At 39.9% G+C, this 19,398-nt stretch overlaps 2 protein-coding genes across 3 annotated transcripts in view; one reads left to right on the top strand and one right to left on the bottom strand.

Annotated features, from left to right (window-relative positions):
* The window catches only part of NBEA (neurobeachin), a 671,823-nt gene that overhangs the window by 216,292 nt on the left and 436,133 nt on the right, over positions 1-19,398 (bottom strand). For both annotated transcript variants that reach the window (XM_088842722.1, XM_088842723.1), the window contains exon 41: positions 17,540-17,676. In XM_088842722.1, coding sequence (XP_088698848.1) covers positions 17,540-17,676 — 137 coding nt within the window. The remainder of the gene's footprint in view (positions 1-17,539; positions 17,677-19,398) is intronic.
* Positions 13,345-15,328, top strand: MAB21L1 (mab-21 like 1). The gene has a single exon (XM_055426255.2). It carries the CDS (start codon positions 13,854-13,856, stop codon positions 14,931-14,933), a length of 1,080 nt encoding a protein of 359 aa, XP_055282230.1. The 5' UTR covers positions 13,345-13,853; the 3' UTR covers positions 14,934-15,328.

Genomic DNA, 19,398 nt, shown 5'->3' with positions numbered 1-19,398 from the left:
TATTGTTAAGTCGAACCATGGGAAAAAGAGCTAAAAACAGTGAGATAAAATGAGCTGCATAAATAAAAAGAAGTCATGAACTTAGGACCCCACCTTGAGCTTAAACAAATGAGATACCTGTTGACACACATCTTGGCAACTGTAACAGAGTTATGGAGGTTCCCCAAAAAGGGTATAACGGCCTTGTTTCACTTAATAGAGGTCTTTCTCTACTCTGTACTCACCAGTCCACTCCAGGTGTAATGAATATCTAGGCTCCAAACTTGATGCACAAGAATGGCTTCTGAGTGATGAGGTGCTGTAGGTGTGATGTCTGAAAGGCCAGAGTGTATTCAATTTGATACCCTAAATTCTGAGTTTAATGGACTTATTACCATTAAAGGGGCAAGACCATATAGAAGGCATCAAAGGGTAAAAGCATCAAAGAGACACTTTTGGTTCAATATTAGGAAGAGTATTCTAACAATCAGAACTGTATGTAAGTGCAAGGGTCCATCTGAGTGGATAATGAGTTTCTCATTAACAGTGGTAAAAACAGGCTGGATGAGCATTTCGTAGGAACATCATAGAGAAGACCCAGACAGTTAATGAGGAGGCTTGTATTATATTTTCCTCTAATGTTCTCTCCTGCTCTCATATAAAATGCCTCCTTATGAGGTGGTATTTATTAGTTTCTAACTCCTAGTTCTAATTGCTTGGTGTGTCTATGTGTGCGTTAGTCACTCAGTCATGTCTGATTCTTTGTGATCCCATGTAGCCGCCAGGCTCCTTTGCCCATAGAATTCTCCAGCATTCTATTCTGGAGTGGATTGCCATTCCCTTCTCCAGGGGAGCTTCCCAACCCAGGGACTGAACTCAGGTCTCCTGCATTGCACACAGATTCTTTACTGCAATGCCATGTCTGAGCCACCATGCAAGCCCCTTAAATCTTAGTTGTTGTTGCTTGGTACATTTTAATAAAATGATCACTCTAAAATTTAAAATTTACTATATACTAGTGTATATAGTTCTTATATACAGTGGAATACAATGTATTAAGCATTAATATTGACTAGTAACTATAAGTGATTCTATAACTAAAATACAGACAGACCATTTATAACATCAGATATATCACTGATAAAAATCCTGTAGTATCTGTACTAAAGAAAAGCTTTTATTGAGGAATAAAAACAGTCTTGTATTCAGATAGCTTTCTTGGAAATAACTACATTTAAATTCATGATAAAAGGAGTTTTCAATGTGCCTTGAACTGAAAGATGTACAATATTGTGGCTTATATAACTCATTGATGTCACAGAGTAAAACCATATGTATAAAAATAGTATACAGATACTGTACTTAAGTAATTGTGGAAGACTTATTTCTCCTCGTCATTTTAATAAAGGTATATCCCATTAAACTTAGGTTGGACAATGAAGTGGTTCTTATGTGAATTAGTCCAATTTGATATTTATTAGATAGTCTATGTATATTTCCTAAATAGTTTCTCCCTATGGAATAGATTGATATAATATCATAAAATGGAAATCTGTAACATAAAAAGTGTCTCAATATTAACTTAATTAAAAACCTCCTAAAAAGAATATAATCTTTAAAATTCATCAATCATATTCTTAATGTAAATGTAAGTCTGCAGTTTCTCTTCAGAATAACACTTACATCCTAGCTGTTGTTTAGTGCTAAGTTGAGTCCAACTCTTGTGACCCATGGACTGTAGCCCATCAGGCTCCTCTGTCCCTGGGATTTCCCAGGAAAGAACACTGGAGTGGGTTGCCAATTCCTTCTCCAGAGGATCTTCCTGACCCTGGGCCTGAACCTGCGCTTCCTGCATTGGCAGGAGGATTCTTTACAACTGAGCCACCTGGGAAGCCCCTGACATCCTTATTGCTGTTGTTGTTCAGTCACTAAGTCATGTCTGACTTTTCTTCGACCCCATGGACAACACCACTCCAGGTTCCTCTGTCATCCACCATCTCCTGGAGTTTGCTCAAGTTCACGTCCATTAAGTTGGTGATGCTATCCTAGTTCAATTCAGTTCAGTCGCTCAGTTGTGTCTGACGCTTTGCGATCCCATGGACCACAGCATGCCAGGCTTCCCTGTCCATCACCAGCTCCCAGAGTTTACCCGAACTCTTGTCCATTGAGTTGATGATGCCATCCAACCATCTCATCCTCTGTTGTCCCCTTCTCCTTCTGCCCTCAATCTTTCCCAGCATCAAGGTCTTTTCAACTGAGTCAGCCCTTCTCATCAGGTGGCCAAAGTACTGGAGTTTCAGCTTCAACATCAGTCCTTCCAATGAACACTCAGGACTGATCTCCCTTAGGATGCTAACATTATCTCTGGGTATAGATAGGACATGCTGCTGCTGCTAAGTCACTTCAGTCGTGTCCGACTCTGTGCGACCCCATAGATGGCAGCCCACCAGGCTCCCCGGTCCCTGGGATTCTCCAGGCAAGAACACTGGAGTGAGTTGCCATTTCCTTCTCCAGTGCATGAAAGTGAAAACTGAAAGTGAAGTTGCTCAGTGAAAAGTGAAAGTGAAGTCGCTCAGTCCTGTCCAACTCTTAGCGACCCCATGGACTGCAGCCCTCCAGGCTCCTCCATCCATGAGATTTTCTAGGCAAGAGTAGTGGAGTGGGGTGCCATTGCCTTCTCCGATAGATAGGACATACATGTATGTATTCATGCATGCATCAGTTCAGTCAGTTCAGTCACTCAGTCGTGTCCGACTCTTTGTGACCCCATGAATCAGAGCATGCCAGGCCTCCCTGTCCATCACCAACTCCCGGAGTTCACTCAAACTCATGTCCATCGAGTTGGTGATGCCATCCAGCCATCTCATTCTCTGTCATCTCCTTCTCCTCCTACCCACAATCCCTCCCAGCATCAGAGTCTTTTCCAGTGAGTCAGCTCTTCGCATGAGGTGGCCAAAGTACTGGAGTTTCAGCTTTCAGCTTTAGCATCAGTCCTTCCAATGAACACCCAGGACTGATCTCCTTTAGAATGGACTGGTTGGATCTCCTTGCAGTCCAAGGGACTCTCAAGAGTCTTCTCCAACACCACAGTTACATATACACACACACACACACACACATATATATGCTAAGTGCTAAGTTGCTTCAGTCATGTCCGACTCTGTGCAACCCTATTGTTGCCTGCCAGGCTCCTCTGTCCATGGGATTTCCCAGGCAAGAATACTATAGTGGGTTGCCATTTTCTACTCCAGGGGATCTTCCCAACGCAGGGATTGAACCCATGTCTTGAGCCTCCTGTATTGGCAGACTGATTCTTTACCCCTAATGCCACCTGGGAAGGATATACACACACACACACACACACACACATATACAATATACAGTCTAGATACTGTAATGCCAAGAGCAGTCGCAATCAGACAGACCTAGTCCTACAATTACTTTTATAACCCTTGATAAGACACTTAATTTTTCTAAACCCCAGTCGCTTTATTTGTAAATGGGAACTAATACTTGTTGTTAAGATTAAAGGAAATTAAACATTCATTAAGTAGTAGTCCCTAGTCCTTATCACCCATCTCTCAAATCACTGAATTATTTTAAGTATCAGGTGAATAAATGCATACAAAAGTCTTTTATAAATTGAAAAGAATGTTGCAACTGTAAAGTATTATTGCATTTAACAGGCAACTTACCCCCTGCACTACATTATACTTAATGGTATTCATTAATGTTTTCAGCATGTAGTAGATGCATTGTAACAAATTTCTGTAGCACAAATCAGCAACTTAGAAGAAAGGATCAAGTTTGAAAACAGAGAAAACAATCATCAGTAACAAATATTCTCTATGTCATTTTGTAATAATCCATAGAAATTTAGAAAAATAATATATCATTTATCTGCAATGGGCTGGGCATGTACATATAACAGGAGAACAGAGGCTTTACCATGCAGGTGAAAAAAAGGAAAACAAAAATTTTCCCCTGAAATTTCACTAGCCTATTTTCTGGTCCAAACATTCTGGATAATTGTGTCAATAATTCACACTACCTGAGTTATATTCAGGTTTGACGCTCTGGTGTGGTTGTGAAGTGACTTGCTGATTTAAGAATATCAAAGCCATTCAAGGGTAAAGCAACATAAATTATTTAAAATTTGGAACATTTTCCTAAAAAGTGAACTCGTATAATTTGATAATGCTCTTTTTAGTTTTAAAGATACAGATATTGAAACTATCCCAGCTGATAATTTCATTCTGACATGAGTTTAAAAGGTTAAGTTACTCTCTGAAGAAAGGTAATCTGGTTGCCTTTCACGGAAGCCTGCAAGCTCTGCAATCTGCATAGAGAGGGGCATTTGTCATCATTAGCTGAGCTGTGACAGCTGGCACCCAGGGTGTCCCAGAATCAAGGGGTGGCAGAGACACTCTTGGTTTAGATTGCCATTAAGTGTAGCAGGTTTCTTGAGGATCAAGTATATTTTATGAAAAGCTTTGTGATGTAACTAACAACAGTGAACATATTTGGATTTTCCATAACATGGATAATACAATGATAGCACATAATTAGCAGGTTGCCTCTAGACAACAAGATGCCAGATTACAGGATGAATAAACATCTACTGCCTGCCACTTAGAGGGGGAGAATTGTTTTCAGCACCCAAATAGCTCCAGCAGAGTGGTTTTTTTTTTAAGGCTAGATTAAGGTGATCAATTGATTAAGTATATTTAAGGAAACAGACTGAAGATAGGATACTTCTCAGATGTGTTTTAAATTTGGTTGTAAACAATGCATAATGTCTTAGGAGTGAGCTCAAGTATACACACTCAATATAATACACAACCTTTTGATAATATGAATATGAAAACATATATAAAATATATATTATAAAACAAATATAAAATCATTTGCACAGATGAAATCCTCCAACTGTTGGAGGTATGTACAGTTGATAAAACATATTTTAAAATATTCCTCCGGAAAAGTTTAAAATAAGAATCTTCTTACCAAATGAGTGCTACTAGCCACAGGTCTGAAACAGTTGTGGTTAATATACCTAGAAAATAGTTTTCAAATTTTAACAGTTTATAAGCATGTTTGCTTCATACAGTGTAACACATACAAAGCAAAACAAAGTTTATATTAAGAAATAGGTTGATCAGATCTTTGAAAAATAAGAAGGTTACAATCCCTTTAAAAAAAATCATCAATGCTTGGAAACATAATCAATAACACTAGGTTTTATATTATTATGTAAACTAGTTTTCTACAAATAAAACTAATTTTTGTGTTAATGTAAAATCTATGCAAATACATGCAGTCATTTATCAGGAAAGCTGACAAGCATTCCATATTGGAGGGGGAAATGAAACTGCCTCAAGAATAGAGGCAATTAATTATTTCTGTATTTTTTCTTCTTCTGTCTTGAGGCACAAAAGTTATCCATCCAGTTAAAACAGCAAATGAAATAAAGAGATTTTTTTTTTTATTTAAACACATATGGCTTTTGCCTGCAATACTGATCACCACAAGGTCTACAGATGCCCGTGGCTAAATTGTACACTGGCAGATGCACACAGGGGAAAACTGTGGTAATGCAGCGTGGAGAGCAAAACAAATGAAGAACTGAATTTGCTAGTAAAAGGGGAAGACAAACCAACAACAAAAACAACAACAAGAAAACCCTAAACCCCCAAATTAAAACCCCCACATTTTTCCTCCCAGTGAGTTATTCGTTTATCAAATACAGGTTCATGTTGCAAAAAAAAAAAAAAAAGGTGACCTTGGACTGTTGAAAAAAAGTGAAAACAGTTTTAAGTAAGTGAAGGCGTTTTTCTGTATACACATGCAGATGATGTATGTGAGGGACTGAGCAATATATTTTTATTTATATGGACAGGATGACTAGCAATGTTTAAACTTCTCAATTTCACAATTAAAAGCATATGACATTCAAAACTGCCAGAGTATATATGACTGTATAAATACTGTTGGATCCTTTAGTTATTATTACTTTAAAAATCCATTTAGCTGCAATCTCCTACGGTATTATTGAAAACTATAAGGGTTATTACAGAATAATCTTGAGGATGTGACATTAAATCCTGGTGGTGACAAGAATCCTATATTTAGTGGCTGTTTCCTTTTAACAGGTTAACATAAAAATGTATAGAAGCCAATTCAACCTTTTACTATCTGAAACACTGTGTGTGTGTATGTGTGTGTGTACATACAGCCTGCATGCATAGGCTATTTTGCAAACCATAAAAAGAGCGTACTTCCTAAAAATGGTTGAAGATTATTAAGAAAGCAATAACTTCTTTCTTAATAGGCCTGTAAGCATGCATAACATTAAAATTCCTATTATAATTGCCAAATTAAAATAGAAAACAGAAACCATTTAAATAATTTTATATCTTGGGGGTAGAAAGAGAAGACTAGTTATACTATTCCAAGTTGTAAAAGAGCAAAATACTTGAGAGGGCATAATTATCAATGAAGATGTTGGTACTATTACAATTTAAGAATTCTTTGTTTGGAATATTTATAACTATTTAAATTTAAATGACAATGTATATTTATACAAAATTAGGATTCAAAGCATATGTTCCAAGAATATATATATATTAATTAATATTAGCTCTAATAAACTCTTTGGCATCATCCCCCACCATCAAGGGAGGATTAATTTACTGAAAACGTAAGGTAATACACAATGCAAATGCTGAGAGATTTATTTCTCCAAAGACATAAAGCTAGTAATGTTACAAATATTGCTAACTTACATAAGGAACTTAATACGCATTTTGATGTGTAAACTGTAAACTATACTCCTAGATCACATATATATTCATGTGAGCATAACACCTATTACCAGTACCTCTGAAAATGAATCACTTACTAACCATTTAATGTCACATAGTAAAATTAAAAAACTTTCATGTAAAATAAAAACTGTTAACCTATTGCCTGTGTATCTGAAATAGCATTTTATATTTTGCGTCTATTTTGCAGCTTTCTGATTAAAACTGGTCTTAAAATAGAATCATGATTAAGATAATAAGTTCTAGGGAAATAACGAAAGGTGTTTATAGTCTAATGTTCTTTGATATAAAACTAAAACACCCAGATACTTATAAATGAATCATAAAATTTATGAATAAAAAAAAATTAAGGGCATGAGACAACTTCTTGTGTCCATGGAAATGTTCTATGTGCCAGATGTTATACAAGTCTATACATTTGTCAGAACTCATAGACTGGAACATTCATATTGAAAAAGCATAGACTAGAACAGTATGTATGCAAAATATACATAATAAATCTGACTTTCATAATAAAAATGATTTCCTATAGAAATAAAATAATAATGCTGTAACTTTTTCTAGTAGGTTCACAAGTTTTTATCAGAGACACGATGTCTAACAAACTCTTTATGCTCTTCATGTTTTTTATTTGATCTAGATGTTTAGATAAAACAAACATATTGAGATTAAAAAATAGTAACAACTTAGTACTTTTGACTTGACATTTTTGACAAATCATATGGAAAAATTGTGATTTCATGAAAATACTAAAATAATAGTAATAGTGTAGATAATCATGAAAGCAATTATACAGGAGTGGAAATTAAATATTATTTAGGTGCTCTACTCTCAGAAAATGGTTATAATCTGTATCAGTATATAAAGTTATCCAAGAAATTGCTATTCAAAAATTGATTTCCTTTTTTTTGCTATAAAGTATTTATTTTATTGGATACATATGACAAAAGGTAATACGTCTTATTAATGTAATTATTTTTTAAAATTATTACTCCAGTTACTGATCATTAAAAACAAAAAATCCTAGTTTAGAAGAACTGCTTTGCTAATTAAGAAATAAGCTCTAAAATTGTAAATTAGTAATAGAAAATGTTACTTCAGACAGGCAGTCGCTGTAGGTTGATTTTCTACATTCTGTATTCTAGTCTCAAGGTTACATAGAATGTTTTCAGTGGCTAATCACATACAGTCTGGAACAGTAATGAGAGCTATGCAATCCTGGATGACCCACTACAGATGGACAGATTAACAGACGCTAATCACATCTGATTCCATTGTTTTCTCTAAGTGCAATAAAACTGTACTGTACTGAGAGTACTAAGGATACAGTCATATGCACAAATGTCTATAAATCCATGTTAGTGATGGTTTAAGGAATACCTAATTTTCATATATTCAAATGGAGAAGAATCACATGAGTCCATTTATGTCACTATATGTTTACAATATCCAAATTAAAAACATAAGTTGAAATCTAGTAAAATGAATTTAAATTTTACAGTTTATAAAGATAATGGTGACTTTCTAAAGGGTCAATGGGGAACTGGAATGTTGGAATACTCCATAATACTCATCAATAAACGATCAATTAACCTCACTACCCTTAAATGTTTGCAAACAGAGATCACAATTCATTGTGAACCATAAGAAAATCTTTTGGCTGATAACTCTGCTCCTTAAATTTGTCAGTTTACAGATACAACTTAAAATATCCTGCATCTCTGTGTCTACATTCAAAATAAGTGAGGAAACAGACCATGATCTGAATAATCAAGGCTTAAATTTACTTCTTCTACCAAAAGAAAGGTTTTGGCCAGAGTTATCCATAATCATTCAAATCTGCAAATCTAGCAGTGGTGATGACCACAGAGTCGGACACGACTGAAGTGACTTAGCAGCAGCAGCAGCAGTGGTGATGATTCTGGTAAAGTAAACTTCCAACTTCTATTTTTAATCTCAAAATTACTTTCCTTTCAACACTTATTAAGACCAAGAACAAATTTTCTAAGCAACAAAGTAGAAGAAAAAAAAAAGAGTACTCCCTGCTACCATTGTGACTACATGATCACGTACTAGGGGGATGAGGAAAACTGAGGCAACAGTCTAGAATATTCAAGTGAAGAATTAAGAAAATAATTTTTAAACGTTACCACAATTATCAGGATACTCTGGTTAAAGAAATAAAATAGGGTCTAAATTGTGCCAACAATGATCTCAATTCTCTGCTCTCCTTTGCCATAGACGATATTAAAATATGAAATAATTATTTTAAGAACTCACTGAAACTTTTGAAGCTTTCAAGCTATTTTGTTTCAAGTATTCTTATACAGGGAGTCACAATAGAAAGAAAGGTATAGATGCACCATCAAGTTACATCACCAGAAAAACTCCCTCTATTTTTATTTAATGTGACACATAAAGAAAACCCTGCACAAATATCTGTCTTTAATTTCTCCAGTGTAAAAAAAGAAATATATTGGATCTGGCAGAATGAAACAGATGAAATAGCCTAGGTGCATTTTAAAAAAAGAGGAGGTGGGTTCCAGGGTGGGGGGGGTGGGGGCAGGGGAAGAAATCAGATGTGTACAATGAGCCTTCAAAACCACTCCAGCAGTAGGGATAAATAATTTAATAAACTCAACTTCATGTTCTTTTTATCTCCCCAGTGTAATAAGCACATATTAAAAAAATAGAACTTTATTCATGAATACTTGTGAGTAGAATAGCAGCCAGCAGATAATGAAAAAACAGAACAGTATCTGTGCATTTAACATGTGTGTGCATATCCTTTAACTAACAGATACATTTTTCCAGATGAAAGGTCACAATTGCTTAAATTTATGAACATGTAATTCATATTTAAATTAGGACTTTAAAAAAAAACAGAAACCCTGCATTCCTACATATTATGTTTCTCAACATAATAGTTTTTCTTTAATCTAATGGGATGTCTCTTTGCCCATTCTTTTGTGTGTCCCATATAAGTTATGTAGGTTTACAGAAGGAAGAATAAGTTACCTAGGAAATACCACTTCAGAAAAAAGCTATTTCGCCATTGTTATTTTGAATGCTTGCAAGTGGTAAGAATCACAATATTTAGTTTATATTCATTAGCAGTCTTACAATTTTTGATAATGGTGTGCTTGTGATTTTCTCCATTTTTTAAAAAATAATAGAACATTTTAAATCAAAGCCACCTAGTGAACTAACTGAAATGGAAAAGTCAAGTTGGTTAGACCTTAAAATCCCAAATACCATTCAAATATGAGCATCTCAAACAGTCATTAAATCCTGAGATTCTTGGGTTCTTTTCTTCAATTAGCTCAGTTTTCTTCAATTATCATTCTATTATTAGCTCTTGTCAAAGATGTCTGCACAGTATATCAATGAAAACAATTAAGAATTTATATCCTGAAGCACTGGACACACACAAGCTTTCATTCTAACTACTATGATTATGTTTATAGTAAAAAAAAATTATACAAGACAGACTGGTGTCATTAGAGCTGTTTTATGAACTTTTCACAAGTAAATAAAATTGATTTTAAGCTATTTCCGTGCATTGCACAACCATATAAAATAACTAGTTCCATAGGTCAAATAATATTTTATAAAAATTACTTTAAAATTGTTAAATACGTCGCTCCCACAAAACAGATCTATCTCCAACGCCTAGCTGACAATCAGCAGAATTACACAAAAGCGTACTATATATTTTAAGTTCCTCTCCATAGGTCATTTCAATTAAAAAAAGGGGAGGTGGATAGAAAGCACACTCCTCAGAATAGTTTAATTTTCCCTTCAACAATGAGAGGTGTCTGAGATCACTGGAAGGATCAGCTACAGAAGGCAATTCATTTCACGTGTTCAGTGTAACATAAAATCACGGTGTTGCAGCAACAAGCAGTACTTGCGCGGGAGTATTATTCTAGGGCGCCCAGTTCACCCACGGTGATGAGAGCGGGTGGGTGAATCCTATGTTATGTAAATCACTGTCAGCTCCCAGCGTGAAGGGTGCTGAAGGATGCAGCTCAGAAAACACGGTCCCAGGGTCCTTGAAGCCCAAAGACTTCACTTCCCGGGAACACTCTAGGACTAACGAGTTTCTTAGTCCTTTTCTCACCATCCATTTTTCTTCTTCAAAGTGCAAATCGTTAGTGAAAAGGCCTTGCTTACACCAATTAGTTTGCACAAAGTGCTTTGGCGTTTAGCTCCGCTTTAACCCAATTAAGCCGCACAGTGAGCCCCGAATATGCGCCACCTGCGCGCCTGGCTCCAGCGCTGCCGCCCGGCGCGCCTCGAATCCTTCGAGTCCGACCCACCCGGACTCCCGCCGCCGCGGACCCCGAACGGCCTCGGGGCCTCCGCATCCCAGGCTGCCTGACGTCTTCGACAACTGGGGGCATGCGCAGGTGGCCCAAGAAAACAAGGGCCACTCTGACCTGAACCCAAGGGAGAGCGCGCTGGGCGCTGGGGCCCTGCGACCCGGGACCAGAAAGCGCGGGCTCGGCCGCGACCACACGTGCGCCCGGGCGGCGGCGGGGCGCGTGGGCAGAGCACTTGGCCTGCAGCAGACGTGGAGAAACCCGGGACCCTTACTTAGTAAGGTTTTAACATACCACATAAGCGCGCACACACAAAACCTATGGGACATGGAGCAGATAGAGGAAAGAAGGATGGTCAGGGAGCGTAGGGCCGCGGGACCAGCAGGGAGCACGCGGGACCTGCACTGGGTGAGGACAGAGGTGGCTTCCCCCAGAGACCACCGGCACATCTTCATCATCGTGGCCGCAGGTTCCCCGGCGGTGACTTGCCTCCTCTTCCTTCTCTTCCAACTGCCAAAAGGTAGCAGTGCGTTCACCCGCATCGCTGCCAAAGTAGGGAGGGGCTGGCGGTTATGCCCAATCCCTGCTCCTAAGGGGGTGCAAGGTTCTCGGGGAACAGAGTAGGTGGATGCCGTGGGCCCCGAATCTAATATACTATTTTAAGCTAAATCGGAATCTACCACCCTTGGATAACAAAAAAGTATGATGCTGTACCTGTGCGAAGAAGAAAGGGAAAAAAAAAAAAATTCAAACGCTTGAGTAGAAAGTGGGAGCCCTGAACAAGATCTTGTTAAAAGTGGCTCTGAAAGAAAGTGCCTACAAACCTGTTCCAGGAATTATAGGATTTTGCTGGAAATAGTCTTAATTTGAAAGGGCCAGCATCTAAATTCAAGGTAGGGTGTTAAAAATCTGCCTAGGTTTAAAAAAAACTACAGAACCCCTAAGTAGTATTTCTTCCACTTCCTGTACATCAAGCACACAGTTGGTACCAGCAGGGGGAAAAAAAAAGGCTCTACATAAATCCATTTTGCCCTCCTTTTTTAGATTCCCCAATTTAAAAATATTAATTTCTTTCAAAGTTTTTTTTAAATGTTTTGTAAATTTTAAAATCCCAGGTGACTGCAAATTAATTTTCTTTAAAAATCTTAACCATTTCCCTTAATCAAGTCAATGCAATATTATAAAATCAGAAATCTACTATCAGATGACCACTAAAGACCTTTAGGAGAGAAGATATATCCTAAATTACACATGTGTAAACAAGACAGAAAGCCCGAACCTGCAAATTTTCAGGATAGGTATCTGCCCCTAGGTCTCATCTCCATGACCTCTCCTGAACTGTCATGTATTCAAACACAGCTCATTATGAACTCACATTAAGATAATCTCTCAATCTCAGAGAAAGTTTTATTTCACAGATATGTCTGCCAGTGCATACAAAAAGTTAGTGTCTTGGTTATAATGTTGGGCAAGTCTACCAAATTGTACAAAGAGGACTACAGATGGGGGGAGGGGTGTACTAAACATTTTTTAAACATCCCAACTTAAACTGGAGTAGACAACATCTGACAGCAATCATTTTCAGATTCCTTTCAACAACTGCAAATGAGGAGAAAAACATAGGTAAAACACTGCATAATATTTTAAAAAATCATTCTAATATGGGAACATCCAGAAAATTACACTGGAATCTGTCCATCCAAAACCAGCCTGCATATACACTGAAGAGCAAACTCCCAACCTGCATTCAAAAAGACCTCCAGGATTAACAGGCGTTAATTATCTCACTCGAAATGCAAGTTAGTGACTTTTGTTTTAGAAAACCCCATCTAATTCACCAATTGATGGATGACCATTAGTACACCTGTATTTGCATTTCGTCGGTTAAAAAGACAGGCAGGGTTTTTCAGCACAGAAGAGAACCACTTTGCCAAGTCTTTTCAAAACGTCAATATGCTTCAATTAATACCAAAGCTGAGAGATTCCTCCTGATTTCCAAAACTGTCTAGGTGGCCTGGGTGGTTTTCTGCCCAGCAGCAGCCTCCTACCTTTAGTTTGTGTGCCTATATCCAAGAGGGGGGATTAATTAGCCGGGCTGGAGCTGACGGAGGCTGTCGTGACGAGCCCAGTGGCGATTGGCCGCCAGCCTGCCTGGCCCTGCCTTTATAATTTCCACACGAGTGCATCTGGGCTCTTAAGACAAACCAACAGCAGCTTCTTCTGACATATACACAGACGCACACTCACCCCCGACGCACACTCAGCACACTTTTCCTCCATCCGATTCACAGCCCGGCACACACCATGATCACGGGCAAGCGTAAATAAATACGGAAAGGGTTGATTATTTTGACTACTGGAAGAGCTTTGCTGGGTCTCGCCGCAACTTTTGTTTTTATAACTGAGAAGGTCATCTCTGCACGCGTTTCTCTCACACAAGGAAGGATTCTTTAAAAGAGGAAGAGAGACGGAGAGAGAGAGAGAGGAGGGGTGGGGGGGAGAACAACCTTTCACTTTAAGGCCGCCTGGGCTCAAAGATAAAAGGCAGGGGAGAACTGCGCGAGGGATTCCCCGGCCGCCGCCGTACTTGGGAGAGACGCTACAGATACAATTCCGAGCGCCGCGGCCCGTTTCTCCACCGAAGTTGGCTCCAGCTCTAGCAGCCGCGTTGGATCCCACAGCTTACTGCGAGACTCCGGTGTACAACCCGGATCTCTGCCCCAACATGATAGCGGCCCAGGCCAAGCTGGTTTACCATCTGAATAAATACTACAACGAAAAATGCCAAGCCAGGAAAGCTGCCATTGCCAAAACTATCCGGGAAGTCTGCAAAGTAGTTTCCGACGTCCTGAAGGAGGTGGAGGTGCAGGAGCCCCGGTTTATCAGCTCTCTCAACGAGATGGACAATCGCTACGAGGGCCTCGAGGTCATCTCCCCCACCGAATTCGAAGTGGTGCTTTACCTTAACCAGATGGGGGTGTTCAACTTTGTGGACGACGGCTCGCTGCCCGGCTGCGCCGTGCTCAAGTTGAGCGACGGCCGCAAGAGGAGCATGTCCCTCTGGGTGGAATTCATCACTGCCTCTGGCTACCTCTCGGCGCGCAAAATCCGGTCCAGGTTTCAGACGCTGGTGGCTCAGGCGGTAGACAAGTGTAGCTACAGGGATGTGGTAAAGATGGTGGCGGACACCAGCGAAGTGAAACTGAGGATCCGAGACAGGTACGTGGTGCAGATCACCCCGGCTTTTAAATGCACCGGGATCTGGCCCAGGAGTGCTGCCCACTGGCCACTTCCCCACATCCCCTGGCCGGGACCCAACCGGGTGGCGGAGGTCAAAGCGGAAGGGTTCAATCTCTTGTCCAAGGAGTGCCACTCCTTGGCCGGCAAGCAGAGCTCGGCCGAGAGCGACGCCTGGGTGCTGCAGTTCGCGGAAGCGGAGAACAGACTGCAGATGGGGGGCTGCAGGAAGAAATGCCTCTCCATCCTCAAAACCTTGCGGGATCGTCACCTGGAACTGCCGGGCCAGCCCCTCAACAACTACCACATGAAGACTCTGGTTTCCTACGAGTGCGAGAAGCATCCCCGGGAGTCGGACTGGGACGAGTCCTGCCTGGGTGATAGGCTGAACGGGATTTTGCTGCAACTCATCTCCTGCCTGCAGTGCCGGCGGTGTCCTCACTACTTCCTACCGAACTTAGATCTGTTTCAAGGCAAACCTCACTCGGCTCTAGAGAACGCTGCCAAACAAACGTGGCGACTGGCGAGGGAGATCCTGACCAACCCGAAAAGTTTGGAGAAACTTTAGAGGACAATTTTAATCGAGAGCCGAAATGTGATTATACTATTCATTCTTAAAAGTTCTCATGCAGTGTAAACTTCCTGTTCGATTCCTATCTAATATTCCACTCGGCAGTGCAAACAATCTCTTCCTTCAAAAGGAGTGCTAACGCAACCGCTTAAGGCATCATCTCACCCACTCCTCCAAGGGGAGAAAAGAAGTAGGGAGAGCAGATGGAGAACACCCCAAACCCACAAGTATTAGAAGACTTCTTTACAAAGGATTTCCTATCGCCCTTGAAAAGTACACAGGAACACCCGGAAAACAGCCTGGCTGTAAGGCAAGACAGCAGTGAACGCTGCCTAAGTATCAGAGGATTATAGCAATCTTGGCTGTGAGTAAACATGATTTGGATATGCCATCTGAAGGAAAGTGTAATGTATATTTTTATTTGTAACAAATATTGTGATCTCACATTGTCTTTGAAAGTGTGGATGTTGGTGTTTTGTGATTTGGTGAACAAAAGTTAAATTGGCATTTTGGATACTTCCAGACATTTTCCACTAACAAAGATATAATTTAAATCTAGATTTCCTCCTGGTACTTTTATCTGTCTTTAAAAGTGTCTGAACTTTAAAAAGTTTACATTTTGTTTCAAATATATTGCTTGTTCTATTTCTAACATTCCATAAATATACTTGAAATATTATTTAAATATATTCAAAGAAATTTGAATTCAGCTTATATAATAACGCTTGAATATCTGAATTATATATTTGAAAAATGCACTTGAAATACACTGGATAATTACTTTTGTGATTTAGATTTTAATTTCTGTTGCTGGTTTTTATTTAATTAGAAGCTAATAAATGAAGTAAAATAAAACTTGTTGTGTCTCACTTTAAATCGTTTTCCTGTCAAAAGATGTAATGCTTCAATTTGAAAACTGAACCACTGAATATTTTAAACATTTTGAGAAATATGCTAATGAAATAATTAAAAATAAAACCTTAAAATACTGGCAAAAAGCTCTTTTTGTATAGTTACACAATATAGTGATCTACTTACTGTTAGCTTCTGACTTACTTATAAGACTTCCATTCGACAATAGAAACAATTTAAGTCTACCTTTGAAAGCCTGCTCTTTTGGGTTAATTATTTATGTAGAATTTTTGACACTATAAGGATGAAATAATGTCATGACAGTCATGGTTGCTGAGTTAAAAATCGGACAAACTCTGAGAAAAATGAACTTGACAAAGTCCTAATAAAACTTTTGAAATTTGTATATGAAAACTATGCTAATAAAATGAAGGTAATTTCTGACCTAATATATGTCAAACCTTATTTTATGCAGTAAGGGTTCCACTGGCAGGATGAATTAATCAGAAATCCAAAATTATTGTTTACTTCATAGAGCAAGCCAATGATAAAAGCATAAAGACAAACTTTAAATGATTTAAAATCAAATGCACTACATTCAAACTCATTTTCAAAATTCTATTCTTTTGGAGCTAGAAATAAAAGAAGTTCTATGACTATCCTCCAGAGTATTTTAAGAGGCAACAAGTCTGGGAGGGGCTAATCACCTATGGGCCTTGGTTAATTAATTCAGGTGAAGGTAAATTTGAGACTTTTAATTGCTATTCCACAAATAGCATTTTATAATGTTTTACTTCTATATATAAATTAAACACAAATAATAAAGTTCTGCATCTTTGGGAGCATTTGTCTTTTGCTATTTTAGAACAATTGCCTCTGAAAAATACTTTAAAGGCAGATTTTTGTAAAATGATGCTTGCTTATCTAGCATGACTTATGTTCTTGAATTGATAGCCTCAGGAAAAAAAAGTTTACAAATGGCACAGTAACATAAAAGTTAAAACAACAATGGAATTGATTTCAGAAGAAACTTCAGAGGTATAGAGCTGCTGAATACTCAGGTTTTAAGTTTTACAAAATAAAATATAATAAACAAATATTTATGCATTTCAAATCATCCAAATATATATTGTCCGGCACGACAACCACAGAAGACCTCATCTTTAAACATCTGACCGCCAATACATACTATGTATACACATTTTAAAGCAACGCTTCTCAGAGAATCGATTTCTCTTCTTAAATTCACAATATAAACTCACTCTTGTTTCAGGAGATGAAAACTGGATGTAATAATGGAGATGAATTTATGTCTAAATGCCCCTCCATAGTTTTCTTACAAACAGTAAGAAAGTTTTTTAACAAACTGATTCATACTTCAATGTATATTTTTGGAAATTAAAAGTGACCTTAGTAAGAAATTCCATGAGACCTTTCCCAGTTTTCCCAGAGAATCTGAGACGCTGTACTCCAGGGACTTGGGAGCAACTGGCTTCACTACCCAATCTGCCCAAGTGCACACAAAGGCACTAGCACAGAGACTTAAAATGTAAGAACAGAATTTAAGACGGTAACTATACTCTCCAATCCCATAAAATAGAGCAAGTGTTATTTCATTCATTTCATTTTCTATGAGAAGGATGGGAATGTGCTCCCCTCCCCCACTGTCATTTAAAACCAAGCAAAATTGAAAACCACTTCCTGCCTGCCACAAAGCCACCAGTACTGCACGCGGAATCATTTTCACTCACTTTTGTGTCGATCTTCTTGAAGGCAGGATCATCCTCATCTACCTCGAAGTAGATTTCAGTTGTGGTGATGGAGAGAGTCCCCTTGGCCACCACCACTGGAGCGATGAGCTGGGCAGGAGTGCTGAGAACCACTGGACCTGAAAGAAGAGGGCACCAGAGGAGTCAGGCTGTGCCTCTTTGCCCCTTGCCTGCTCCCTCCCAGAAGGTCACCTCAAGTTCTTAAACATGCACTGAAAAAAAGTGTCTATATTATGCGGCAAGCTCCTTTTATGTGAGATAGGTCTGCTTAGTTGTTACACATTACCTTATAACCAGACTGGAGATAATTCTATAAAAACCCAAGAGGTCACAAAATCAAATAAGTGACTCTCAGTAAGCAACTTGGCAACCTCTGCCTAGAAATCCTACATGGTTAGTGGGGCGCTAACGTTAACCAACTTAAAAGTGCAGAATGACTCTCTAAGGCCCTGATTTTCCATTGAGCACGCACAGGCTTTCCTCTCGGAAGAGACGCTCTGGGCAGTCAGCACGGTCCCCAAAGACCAGCCAACGTGTAAATCCCGTCGGTCCACTGGGCAGCAACGGCACCCCCGGATGGGCGGGAGGATGTGAAGAGGTACAGGGTCTAATATATAAATCCCACTGCACTAACGGGTTTGCATCTTGCAGGAAGGTATCCCCAAGCGCACAGCACATCGATATACTCGCAAAACGCGGACGTTAAGTACATTGTTTATGTAGAAAAGCAGGAAAATTGTAGCAGTGATTTTTTCTCACCTGGAATAAGCCAATCATTATGAAACTGTAAGACGACTGAACAAAACGATTCTCAGAAGAGCATCTGCAAAGTGCCGTTTTTCTCAACTTTGGGGACTAGAGAAACTAAGCTTCAGTAAAGAGATTTTTAGAAAGTGTGCCTACTAAGGTGCTTACTTCGAAAGCCTTCCATTTGAGTTAAAATCGAAAATTAAAAATCTCACGTATTAGAATATTAATTCAAAGGGGGAGGGGGTTACTTAACTGCCCCTTTAAGATTCCCCGTAGAGCGGGGACATTCTTCGCTCTCAAGTCTGTACTTAAAATATAGACTTAGAAAAAAATATTGTATTCGTTATTCTGTAGTCAGGGCTCATTATATTCCCTTCCATACCCGCACCCTCCTCACCCCCAACCCACCTTCTCCAGTACACACTTAAATGAGTCACATTAACAGTAGGGGGAAAGCAATGAAAAGGTAGGTCCCCTGCGGCCGCTCAGGCCCAGGCCCCTCGCGCGCGGCGGCTCCTCGCGGGGAGACCCGTTCGCACCGCCGGAACCGCGGCGAGCAGGTCGGGCCTGGTCCGGGTCCGAGCGCGGGGACCGCGGCGGAGCCCACGATTCCAGGGAGCGGCACACGCCGAGTCCACGACCGTCCCGCACAAAGCCGGGCGTTTCTGCTGCAGGAGGACCGGGGAGGAATCGGCCGGCTGTCGCGCTTAAAGGGAGGGGTGGTGGCTGTGGGGCAAACTGGGTGTCAGCCTGCATCTCGGTCGGGACCGCCCGCCTAGGGCGGGCTCAAGCGGAGCCCCTGCTTTCACTCTGCCGCTTCCCAGCCCATTCGAGCCCGCAGCCGGGGAGCCCGCCCGGCCCCGGGGCGCGCCGACTCCCGGCGCGGGTCTCGGCCGGGCCGCTTCCGCTGGGGCCGAGCCGAGTCGGGGGTCCGCCTTGGTTCCATAAGGTTTTTCTTTCCAAAGGGCGAGGCGGTCGATCTGAAGCGCCACTTTAAAGGCTCATCAATCTTAATCTAGGTTGCTCAAGTAATTATGCCCGAATCTCTTGTACGATTACAAGTGGATTTGGGTTTCTATTCCCCAGGCCCT

This window comes from Moschus berezovskii, chromosome 13 (genome assembly GCF_049115385.1).
Source record: "Moschus berezovskii isolate FMDL1 chromosome 13, NW_MosBer_1.0, whole genome shotgun sequence".
Lineage (NCBI taxonomy): Eukaryota > Metazoa > Chordata > Mammalia > Artiodactyla > Moschidae > Moschus > Moschus berezovskii.
The sequence above is the reverse complement of the archived record's forward strand: the minus strand, read 5'-3'. Positions and strand labels throughout refer to the sequence as shown.